Here is a 12,344-nt window from a genome sequence, read left to right as displayed (position 1 = left end):
TATGAATTACTTGTATGCTGCTAACATGAAACTTTATTTTGGTTTAGGTTGTTGATGTATTGCTGGAACATGGCTGTGATGTCGATTGTGTGGACGCGGACAACCGGACAGCTTTAAGGTGAGCCGTTTGGCGTTTAATAACAAACTAGTCATTCTTAATTATTCTGTCGCAAAAATCTTCTGTTCAAATATTTTCATCTACCTAACCAAATTTATTTGGATTTTAGAAATATCTTCATAACAGGAACATTTAAAAAAAAAGCTGTGCCTCTTTTATACAAGTTTGGTCGCGCAGAAGACCTCAATCGTCAAATCTTAGAGATGATGCCAGCGTGGATTTCAGTTTTCTAAAAATTCCGTCTCTTTGATTTTCCGAAAAGTAGCCTATGTCCGTCGCCGGAATGCAAAATTTTGTCAAAATCGGTTAAACGGGTGGGCCTTGAAACCTAGAGCAGTCAGGCATACATAGACACACTTTCCCTTTTTTAATATTTAAAGTATTGATTGTATCCAATGGTAAAGTTTAGTAGTTAGTAATTTATCTGTAACAGGGCGGCAGCGTGGTCGGGCCACGAAGCAGTGGTGGCGCGGTTACTAGCGGGCGGCGCGGCCCCGGAGCGCGCGGACGCGGAAGGCCGCACGCCTCTAATGGCCGCCGCGTACATGGGGCACGCGGACATTGTGCGGCTGCTACTTGACGCCGGAGCCAGTCCTGATCATGCTGATCACGATGGTAAGTTTATGTAAAAAAATAAATCGGTCAAGTGCGAATCAGACTCGCAAACTAAAGGTTCCGTACCATCGTACAAGCAATATTACTTTTTTAAATTTTCACGGTGGCCATTTTGAAATTACCTATTATTATTTGTTGTTATAGCGGCAATAGAAATACAGGTTTATGAGATATAGCCCGCTGATAAATTGTAATAACATTTATTCAAGTTTTTAGAAATGGAGAAGGCAACCCACTGTAATAGTGTTTACTAGTGCAGGGGTTGCCCATTCATACGTCTACTAGACCTAGGTCTACTTAATTATTACTTGTTTTTTATCTGTATTATAAGTTTTTTTTTTTTAATTATGATAAAATATTCTTCATTGAAAAAATAAAAATATTGAACTGATAGACAGACGGACCGATAGACAGCAGAGGCTTAGTAATAGGCTCCCGTTGGCACCTTTCAAGCACGGAACCCTAAAAAGACGTTTTTTGCTTGATCATCGCAAAAGATCGCATCTGTGCGCGGAGTTTCAGAAACCAATAGACATATTTTAAATAATTCAACTTTTCTATTTATTTCAGTACAATATAGTACTCTTTAGATACTACATAATTCTAAAGTCGCAAATTATATTCTGTGGACTGAGGTTTCAATTTTATAAACGCCACGTTATGTATATTAAGTAGCTCCAATGAGGGTTGTATTGCGAGAATCATCAATTTCAGTTAGGGATTTCAAAAGATTTTTAAAAACGAGTGATATAAAGAAGATCAAAGTGCGTATTTCTTTGATAAATCGCTGATGCACTATGACGTCACAACGACTGAGACGCATCATATTTCATGCTCCTATACTCTTAAAGGCCTCAAAGCTAATAAATAATGATGATTTGTATGCACATAGGTCGCACTGCATTAGCCGTAGCAGCGCTGTGCGCGGCGGGCGGCGCTTGCGCGTCGTTGTTGCTGGAGAGGGGCGCGGATGTTAGCAAGGCGGATCGGGACAAGGCCACGCCGCTGTTGGTTGCAGCTTTTGAGGGCCACACGTGAGTAAAATCTGTGTCTGTAAATTCAAGTGAAACTTTTTAAATATGTAGGAGTTTGATGAAGAGATGCGAGAGCTCAGTGATTCGTCCCTTATGACAAGTGACAACTGTCACCCTCCCGCATCGTTGCACTACTGCAGGAGCCTCCAGCTGCGCGATTGCGGTAGAATGACAGCTACAATGTCACGATCACCATCACCTCTGATTGGTTGACGCTCGCTCACTATTGGCTACAATGCATTGTTGCACCAGGAATCGCACAAATTCAGCTAATCACAACAATTGAGATTTTAATAATGATTGATGCAGGTTTTACGAAATCGCCCTACTGAGTTATGCGCTATCGATAATGGAATGTGTTTAGATAGTATAACAACACTAAGTTTTTGCTAGCGTTCTGGTTACACCCTGTATAAGACGTATATTAGGTACAGTTGAAAGTTCTTTTACAGAGAAATCTGCGAGCTCCTTCTGGAAGCGGAAGCGGACATAGAAGCGTGCGACAGCGCCGGCCGGACGGCGTTATGGGCCGCCGCGTCCGCCGGACATGCGGACACTGTCAGGCTCCTGCTGTTCTGGGGCGCCTGCGTGGACAATATGGACTGCGAGGGCCGGACTGTGCTTAGTACTGCCGCTGCGCAAGGTGTGACGGTTAAATATGTGAAAATTTTAACAATCCGGGATAAAAAGTATCGTATGTCCGTTTCAGCATGGTAGCTATCTTTGTGTCAAGTTACCTTGACATATGAAATCTCTAAACTAAACTAAAATGACAGGTCTTTTATTGCTATGCCTTTCTTAATGCTCCTTGCAGAAAAGGATATATCACTAGATGATGTAGCGACAACTTTTTTTTAAACTCATACTCCTGAATTTTTTATCCTGTTACGTAAATCTACGTTTTTATTTTAAAGGTAACGTCGAAGTGGTCCGTCAGTTGCTGGACAGAGGTTTGGATGAACATCACCGCGACAATTCCGGATGGACTCCGCTGCACTATTCCGCTTTTGAAGGTGATTTTATTGTTAAAACTATCCTCTGCCGAACATTATTCGCGTGGAGTTAGATTTTTTTTGGATCCTGATGGAATTTCGCTAAATATTTTCTTGGTGGGGTAACCATTACAGAGAAAACCTACGGTTTGAGCTGCACGTTTATTCATTAGTTTCTCCTTTAAAATCTTAAACAGATATTCCATACCCGAAAAAGGTTTTGGGTTGTCACATTAATTAACACACTTTTACGCAGAAAAAATGTTAATTTTTTTGGGAAAGAGAGACAGAACTTGGTAAAAAATTATAGTAAGAAAAGGACAGATAGCTGTAATGTCTTACATTTTACAGGTCATCTAGAAGTTAGTGAAGCTTTACTAGAAGCGGGTGCAAAAGTTGATGAAGCAGACAACGATGGAAAGGGTCCGTTGATGTTGGCGGCTCAGGAAGGCCACACTCGACTTGTGGAAGTCTTGATAGACCAGTGGGGAACTCCCGTGGATCAGAGAGCTCATGATGGGAAAACTGCTTTACGGTACGTTACTTAAGAATATATTATCTTATCTTGTCTCTAAGGGTGAAATCTATAGAGCACACTGGCTTAGCTTGGAGTTAAGACAGAGTTTTAACGAGACAGAGATATATCTCTGACATGTAGTAAACCATTTTTGAAGTAACTGATAAATGCTATTCTATATTAATCAATTATTATTGTTAAATCTAACCAATCACAGCACAACAATGTTTATAGAAATAAATGATTTGATTTGATTTAGTGAAGGACGCAGGAATAGTTTTTCAGTGTTAGCAGGTCATAATGTCCATTTAACTTTTCTTTAATAGGAAGTCTAAGTCGAGAGAGCTCATGATTGGTGCAGTCTCCTGTATCACCTCTAGTCTGTCAGATTCGTGATGTGCCACTGTCAACGAAAAACCTCCAAAATGTCTTGATTTAACGAGCTCTCAAAAACTTTTGAACAGAGTTATTCAAATTTCCGAGATATATCTTAAAAAGCAAGCTGCAGCTGATCGCCTAATATGAATTTCAAGATGGCAGCATGATAAAGTCAATTAAGCACCTATTCAAAGGCTAAAACAGTTTTGGATAAATTCCCTGGTTTGTGAAGTATGGAAAGAAATCACGGTGCATTGTTTTCACAGAAAACAGTTCAGGATAAATTCCCTGGTTTGTGAAGTATGGAAAGAAATCACGGTGCATTGTTTTCACAGAAAACAGTTCAGGATAAATTCCCTGGTTTGGGAAGTATGGAAAGAATTCACGGTGCATTGTTTTCACAGAAAACGGTTCAGGAAAAACTCCCTGGTTTGGAAAGTATGGAATGAATTCACGGTGCATTGTTTTCACAGAAAACGGTTCAGGATAAATTCCCTGGTTTGGGAAGTATGGAAAGAATTCATGGTGCATTGTTTTCACAGAAAACGGTTGAGGATAAATTCCCTGGTTTAGGAAGTATGGAAAAATTCACGGTGCATTGTTTTCACAGATTAGCAGCTTTGGAGGGGCAGTTCGAAACTGTGACAGCATTACACTGTCGAGGGGCGGACGTTGACGCGTTGGACGCCGACCGACGAAGTACGCTGTACGTACTAGCGTTGGACAATCGGCTGGCGATGGCTCGACAATTACTTGCGTGTGGAGCGAGCGTGCATTGCAGTGACACTGAGGTGAGACCAGGAATCATAACACTTTCGAAGGGTTGCGTTAGTTGGCGTCCAACGCATTTTCTATTGGACGCCGACGGACGCGAAATCCTTAAAAGAATTTAAAATGTAATATTTTTTCAGGGTCGAACACCGTTACACGTATCGGCGTGGCAAGGGCATACTGAGATGGTTAATATGCTTATTAAAGTTGGTGAGTTTCCCTTACTTATCTAACACAAAATTACAGCAGTTCTGTATGCGCGTGAACATGTGTGCGTGCGGTCATGTGGGGGGGGGGGGGGGGGTTGTTTCACATCTTTCGTTTGATATCTACTTTGTACCAAATACTCATGTCAAAAGGAGGATTAAAATGAAAACAAGTTGTATATGCCGATGTTTTAGTTTCATAAATTTTCCGTAGGTGGTGCGACGGTGGACGGCCGCGACCGTTGTGCACGGACGGCCTTACACGCAGCCGCGTGGCGAGGCCGCGCCGCAGCCCTACGAGCTCTATTGCAACATGGTGCTTCGCCCTCCGCTGTGTGTACACAGGGTGCTACGCCCCTTGGTGAGTACTGGTTGCTTAAGTTGAGTTTTGCTGCTTGTCTAGTTGTTTGTTTAAAATCTTGCCATTATGAGTACCTAGTTCAGAAGTTAAATGCATATTTAAATAGGCATTTCGGGGACGATTCTCTTGTATATAAACTCTAAACTAAACTAAATTATCAGGTCTAAATCTAGTGCTATCCTTTTCTGCGAGCAACATTATGTAAGGGATAGCAATAGATTTAGACGTGTCATTTTAGTTTAGTTTAGAGATTGTGTACAAGAGAATCGGCCTCATTGGCTAGGAATTATCCACAGCAAATATAATAGATTTTTAAGTAAAAGTGCCCTTCATTTCATTTCATTTCCCTTTAATTTCATTTACTAGGCATAGCAGCTCAGGAGGGGCATGAAGAATGTGTTCTATGGCTCTTGCAACATGGCGCTGATCCCTTGCAAGCTGATCATTGCGGTGAGTTTGTAATCACACCTATCTATAGTCCGCGAAAGGTTGAGGTGGCAATCAAGATATGAGACGGGGGACCGCCCACACCGTGTTATCGCGTGGGCTGTGCGGGTGTGCGGGGCGTTCCCTCCCCGATAGCCGTGTCCTATATAAAAAAAACTGTTGGCCTTCATTCATTAGGGGGCGTCCATAAATTACGTGAGATGTTTATGGGGGGGAGGGGGTCGAGTTAAATCTTATCTAATCTTACGTTGGAGAGAGGGGGGGGGGCAAATATCACGCAATTTTTTTTCTGATTGAAACAAAAAAACGTAGGTATACTATTTTGGTCCATTTAATCCAGATTGTACATGCTTAAGATTTAATCTTAAGCGTCATCGTAATACGATTTAAATGTTCTATTGTTAAATTTTTATTACACTTATAACTCTCAGCAATATTGATTACTAGTCTTAACTAGTCGTAAATAAAAACACGAAGCAAATTTTTTTCTTTTTACAATAACAATCCAACGCGTTTACGTAAGAACCCCGCATTTTGAAAAATCTCACGTGAGATTGGAGGATGGGGGAGGGGGTTGAACAAAATCTCACGACATCTCACCAGGGGGGGAGGGAGAGACAGAAAATTCAAAAAAACACCTCACGTAATTTATGGACGCCCCCTTATAAATGTTATATATTCTACTCCTCACCGACTATTTTCTATTTACATACATAAAGTGTTCACGAAGTAGAAGTAAATGGACTTTTTTACTTTCAAGAGACTGATTTTACCCCCAAAACCAACGTGAAGCAAATACCTACTTATTGCTATCCCATTTCGACTGCCGAGCGAGAGTTTGAACCCCGCCGGCGTCCGATCTCGCTTTAATTTGTTAGCGAGTTAAAGAAAACAATGATGAGGTCTAGAATCTAGACTAGCCAGTTTTTCTATCTCGTGCTTTGGTCAACAAAAGGGTGGTGTTATTTATGTTGAATTTTCTTTTAATTTTTGAATGAACTAGCTTATGCTCGCGACTTCGTCCGCGTGGACTACACAAATTTCAATCCCCTATTTCACCCCCTTAGGGGTTGAATTTTCAAGAATCCTTTCTTAGCGGATAGCCTACGTCATAATAGCTATCTGCATGCCAAACTTCAGCCCGATCCGTCCAGTTGTTTGTGCTGTGCGTTGGTAGATCAGTCAGTCAGTCAGTCAGTTCCTTTTATATATTTAGATAAATTAAATATTGCTGTAGGTCGTACACCAGCGAAAGTGGCGTGGCGCGCGGGACACGCGAACATATGTCGTCTGTTGGAGCGCTGGGCCGCGCCCTCCGCGCCGCCCGCCGCGCCGCCCGTCGCGCCTCATGCCGCGCCGCCGCCTGACGACTTGCTAAAACCTACGAGGACTGGTATGTAATCCTATACTTTCTTTATATTCGTACTAGCTGATGCCCGCGACTTCGTTTGCGTGGATTTAGGTTTTTAAAATCCCGGGGGAACTCTTTGATTTGAGATGAAAAATAAAATAAAGAAATAAATTCTCAGGGTCACCAGACTACAAACGGCGCAGTGTCCACAGTTCCAACTCGACCAAATCATCTTCCAACATGACGGGAGGTTCCAACAGATCTCACGAACACGCCGAAGAACCAGCGCATGATAAGGTATGGCAATAGTGTAACATTGTGGCTAATTCCGTTGTACACAATCCCTAAACTAAACTTAAATGGCACGTCTAAATATATTGCTATCTCTTTCATAAAGTTGCTTGCGGAAAAGGATAGCACTAGATTTAGACCTGTTAATTTAGTTTAGTTTAGAGATTGTGTACAAGAATCGGCTCCAATGTACGTTCATTAAAACTAAAACAAGTTGCTCAAACTACGAATAGCAATATCTAAAGAAATGTATCTCTCATGACGGCATTAAATTTGGAACCATAAGGGCGGTTACGCACTCATCCGATCCGAGTCCGTGAAAATACGTTCCGAAGCAGTCATATAACTATTTGTATGGTAGCTTATGACATATTATGACGTAGATATTTTTTGTACCCGTATTTTCACGGATTCGGATCGGATGAGTGCGTGATCGCTCTTACGCGTACCAGCATACAGCAATACAATCAAACTCTCAATGGCAATTACATTGAGAATTTTGATCTCTTCATACTGACATCTGTAGTATATTTTTGAGTAATTTTTGATAAGCTCTGCATACTTTTTATTTTATTCGTTTATTACAATACAATTTTACATAATAACAGATTAAAAATAAGGCCAAATAGGATTACAACTTTGTCCATTGTCCAAATACCGCGGTACATTGTGTACCTAAGCTTTGGTTCCATTTTTAAGCTTGATTTACATTTCCTTACTATTTTATGCGCTCAAACTTTATATTTAAACCAAAATTGACTTCTTTGTTGCTATATGAGGGTGCTGGTTAAGTTTTTTGAATGGTAACAGATATTTCGAAAAATTCATAATGTTCACAGGCGAACCGCGCAAATCTATCCCTCTCTTTCGCACAACAAGTGGCCCGCTGTGGTCGGACTCGTCGTGAAATAGACAGAGATGAACCTATACCAGAACATCACGCGGTGGAAAAGGACTCAAAATTAAGGTACTCGTATATGGTATCTACTACTACTCGTATATGGCATTCTATGTAGTACTACTGCGATTGCCGATTAATCGGTTTCGGTCAGAAATAATCTTCGGCCGGACATTAAAAATGTATAAAATGTGTTGAGAGAAGAATTAAATAAATAAATAAATAAAACGTTTATTTTTCAATCATCTAGTTACACACATACATGGATTTGATGTTGAACAATTTGCGTGCTTGTTGGAATAAGCATATACAATATTAAGAATGTTACAAGATCAAGAACTGGCTATCCTAGCTAGATTTTTAGATCTGTGTTAAGGATAGCCAGCCCTCTCCCTCGGTTATCTTAAAAGTAAATAAATACATTAGTGAATTAGAAACGGTTCCAGTGGCTGCGCCAGTATACCATGGGATACTTACAGTACGCGACAGAATATACATCGGTCTTTAGAATGACATTTCGGCTTTGTAGAGCGTTATCTCTGTCAGTCATACCTATATGACGTTTTGTCGGTCACAACGACAGAGACAACGCTTTACAAATCTGCTATCCTCTTTTAAAGTTCGATGTACATTACTTTCCGCCGCGTACTGTACATCATAACACATTTTGATAATGTAACTATAAGAGTAAAAATTAAGGAAGTATTGTAACATTTTTATAATTTTACTGTCGTGGTCATTTAATTTTTTTTTTTTAATTTTTTTTTTATTGTAAGTACCACATATATTGCACGCCATACATAAATGGCAAAATGTGAAAGGGACTATCTATGTATGTACGATCATTCACTACTCACATTTAGCAAAATTAAATGATTTCATTTCATTTCATTTCATAATATTGGCGCAGTCGGTCGGATTATATTTGACAAAGATCTGCATTGTAAGTGATGGGCCAAAATAAAAAAAAATCATTTTTGTAGGAGTTATGTAGCAAACGAGCGAGACGGCGAACTTCGTGGCTATGCGAGAGAAAGGGACAGGAGACGGGAGCAGAGGCACGGCACCGCGAGTCCTTTGTACGCGTCCCCTCCAAGGAGTCCTAGCGAACCAAGGAGTCCCTCGCCTATATTAGCTGGTGCGTTTATTTATATTTACTCAATTATTTAAATTTTGCGTATAATAAAATGAAATATATATTTTCACCCCTCTAGCTTCAAAAGCGCTATTTCTGTTCATCTATGAAAAACAAGGAGCAAAATTCAATTTTCTTCACTCATTCAAACTCGGCACTCAAAAACGAACTTTGCTTTCTTGTTGCGCAGATAACTTTTATTTGCCTCAACATCACTATCCATATTATAAATGCGGAAGTTTGTTTGTTTGTTGGTTTTTCCTTCAATCACATAGCAACGGGGCAATAATATATCGACGTGATTTTTTTTTATGGATGGCGAGTGACCCGAAAATTTAAGAGTTCCCATGGGATTTTCGAAACTAAACTCACGCGAAGTTGCTGTTATCAACTAGTGTGGGGCAACAACACAATTGGAAAGTCCCAAACATATTTTTCACAATATAGGTGTACAAATGTTGATCATAAACTCTCTGTCCCACTCACTCTGCGAACATAAGAAGCGTACGTCCGATCCGGCAACATTGACAGTCTACAAGGTCTAGTACAAAATGTTTGAGCAGAGTGCTTTCCGAAGCACGTCCTAATTTTTTCTGACAGCTGATATTGCAATGAGGCTGACCTATTTTTTTTTAACTATAATACACCTCTAACTTTTCGAAGTTATGTGCGTTTTAAGTAATTAAATATCACTTGCTTTAACGGTGAAGGAAAACATCGTGAGGAAACCGGCATGCCTGAGAGTTCTCCATAATGTTCTCAAAGATGTGTGAAGTCTACCAATCCGCACAGGGCCAGCGTGGTAGACTATGGCCAAACTCTTTTCACTCTGAGAGGAGACCCGTGCTCTGTAGTGAGTTGGCGATGGGTTGATCATGATGATGATGATGATATAGGCTTGCGCTGGACTGTAATGACACTAAACAGGATAGGAGGAGCCTAAAAGAAGTGATTTTTTCCTTCAGGATCTCAACCCCCTAGTCTCACAAGCATGCAGCCGATGGTCACGGACACACACTTCAACCGCGACACACACATGCGCATTATCCTCGGCCGCGAAAACAAACCCGCCAACGAGCGACACGACAGGTATGTCTTGTTATATGTTGTTTTATTTCCCCTTCAGGATCTCAATCCACTATACTAAGGCCATTACGAATATGCGAACTGGCTCATAAATCATTTTTAGCAGGCCTCCCGCTCGTACTTCCAAGCGCACTTGCTAGACAGAGCTATATCTCTCACATAAATCTGTCTCGTTTTAACTCAATCTTCAGTCTGAGCAAAGTCAAAGTGCGCTCTATAGATCTCAGCCTTAGTCACCCGAAAAATATACCTAAAGCGGTGCGGCCCCTCGACGGCGTAACTCTTAGGTTGAGATCTATAGAGCGCACTTTGACTTTGCTCAGACTTAAGATTGAGTTAAAACGAGACAGATTTATATGAGAGATATAGCTCTGTCTCGTTTTAACTCTGTCTTAAGTCTATGCTAAGTCAGAGTGCGCTCTATAGATCTCACACTTATAGACGGATTAATATTGCTATGTGTTTGTGTATAATTGTGTTTAGTCATAATTTAACCTATGTAATGTGGTTATTATAATAATGTGATATAGCCCTATGATTTTTAATTTGTATTGTTTTGTTGATGAATAATGCTTGTTTTGTGTTAATATTGTCATTCCGCATGTCAATATACAAACAAAGGCCATGTACCTATGCTATTAATATTAGAAATGCGAAAGTGTGTTTGTCCTCCAATCACGCCGTAACGGAACAACGGCGGGGTGATTACGTAAAACGTTGCAGTAGCAATGCTGCTCGTTGCTGTCAGTGGCTACTACTGTCAGTTCATTTGCTGTCTCTCTTCTACTTCTTCTTATTTTCCTTTGTTGCTATTGCTCTCTCTCTCTCTCTCTCTCTCTCTCTCTCTCTCTCTCTCTCTCTCTCTCTCTCTCTCTCTCTCTCTCTCTCTCTCTCCCTCTCTCTCTCTCTCCTCTAATACGTAATCACCACGCCGATCAACGTATTTTTTTGCACGGAGTTAATTAGTTATTACCTGGAGACCTATTTTTATCCCGGAAAATTAAAGAGTTGACACTGAATTTTTAAACAATTTAAATTTTATTCACGTGGACAAAGTCCCGGGCAACATCTAGTATAAGTATATTTTGTATTACAAGAATTCAATATTTATTTTCTTCTCCAGTTAACACTTTATTATTAACAGTGAAAAAATTATAGCCGTGAATATTAATTAGATGTGCATTTGATGTTCTGGGAACAAAATTAATATATTATGAAAGTAACATTTTTTTTTATTTATTTATTTAAAGAATGCAGTAATCGTACTTTGTAGTGTAGAATAGCCATTTTTATTCAAGTCAATTTTTAATTTACTAATTTAATTTTTACTAATTTAATTTTTTTACACCTTAGAAGTCCATTTAGCCCCTTTATTACTTTTGTTTTTTTTACTATCCCTTTATTCTTTTTATTATCCCTTATTTTCTTTTCTTTTAAAAATACGAACATAGTGAGGTGGTATTGGCGACGCGGTTCGTTTACAACAGAATAGTCGGCAGTTTAGGAAGAGCGAGAGGCAAGATTTTTAAGAAAACGTGAGTGAATAAGACAGATGAACTCGATAAAGTTGTGTATAGGGTAAATAAAAAAGCTATATGTATTATGGGGTTAATTGGATCCTACTTTGTGGAACTTACATAGATTGAGATTGATTAATTTTCGTTTAATTTAAATTTCTTTAATATTTAATTTACTCAGAACACGTCATGTGTTTTTTAGTAGTTTTAGAAAAAGTGAATTTTATACAATTGCAACATAAAAAAAATATAGATTTCATAACCTTGTCGAGTTTCTTTGTCTAGGTTTGGCTGGAACAATGCTGTAACTAAGTTAGACAGACTCATCTCATCATAAATCATCTTTTTTCCTATATAATTTTAAGAATCAATCAAAAATATTTTAGAACTCCAGATAGACAAAGCTCATGCATTCGTATTTTATAAAGTGAAGTTAAATTCGTACGCTTGTGTTACATGTATGTATGTATGTATGTATGTATGTATGTATGTATGTATGTATGTATGTATGTATGTATGTATGTATGTATGTATGTATGTATGTATGTATGTATGTATGTATGTATGTATGTATGTATGTATGTATGTATGTATGTATGTATGTATGGATGTATGTATGTATGTATA

The 12,344-nt window shown here is 39.3% G+C and overlaps 2 protein-coding genes across 3 annotated transcripts in view; one reads left to right on the top strand and one right to left on the bottom strand.

Annotated features, from left to right (window-relative positions):
- The window catches only part of ND-49 (NADH dehydrogenase (ubiquinone) 49 kDa subunit), a 76,248-nt gene extending 68,167 nt beyond the window's left edge, over nt 1-8,081 (bottom strand). Inside the window, exon 1 of the mRNA XM_069500722.1 lies at nt 8,076-8,081. The gene's annotated coding sequence lies outside the window, so the exon portion shown is untranslated. The remainder of the gene's footprint in view (nt 1-8,075) is intronic.
- The window catches only part of LOC117985479 (ankyrin repeat domain-containing protein 50), a 76,672-nt gene that overhangs the window by 58,659 nt on the left and 5,669 nt on the right, over nt 1-12,344 (top strand). Inside the window, exons 22-37 of one of the 2 annotated variants that reach the window (XM_069500685.1) lie at nt 48-118; nt 552-733; nt 1,626-1,767; nt 2,220-2,410; nt 2,682-2,780; nt 3,111-3,294; nt 4,265-4,445; nt 4,566-4,635; nt 4,846-4,992; nt 5,359-5,442; nt 6,677-6,832; nt 6,969-7,087; nt 7,921-8,048; nt 8,963-9,117; nt 10,080-10,203; nt 11,652-11,735. In XM_069500685.1, the coding sequence (XP_069356786.1) occupies nt 48-118; nt 552-733; nt 1,626-1,767; nt 2,220-2,410; nt 2,682-2,780; nt 3,111-3,294; nt 4,265-4,445; nt 4,566-4,635; nt 4,846-4,992; nt 5,359-5,442; nt 6,677-6,832; nt 6,969-7,087; nt 7,921-8,048; nt 8,963-9,117; nt 10,080-10,203; nt 11,652-11,735 (2,117 nt within the window). The remainder of the gene's footprint in view (nt 1-47; nt 119-551; nt 734-1,625; nt 1,768-2,219; nt 2,411-2,681; nt 2,781-3,110; nt 3,295-4,264; nt 4,446-4,565; nt 4,636-4,845; nt 4,993-5,358; nt 5,443-6,676; nt 6,833-6,968; nt 7,088-7,920; nt 8,049-8,962; nt 9,118-10,079; nt 10,204-11,651; nt 11,736-12,344) is intronic. The other variant, XM_034972210.2, reaches the window with a different exon arrangement.

The sequence above is a fragment of the Maniola hyperantus genome, chromosome 9 (genome assembly GCF_902806685.2).
Source record: "Maniola hyperantus chromosome 9, iAphHyp1.2, whole genome shotgun sequence".
Lineage (NCBI taxonomy): Eukaryota > Metazoa > Arthropoda > Insecta > Lepidoptera > Nymphalidae > Maniola > Maniola hyperantus.
This window is presented reverse-complemented; position numbering and strand designations above follow the sequence as displayed.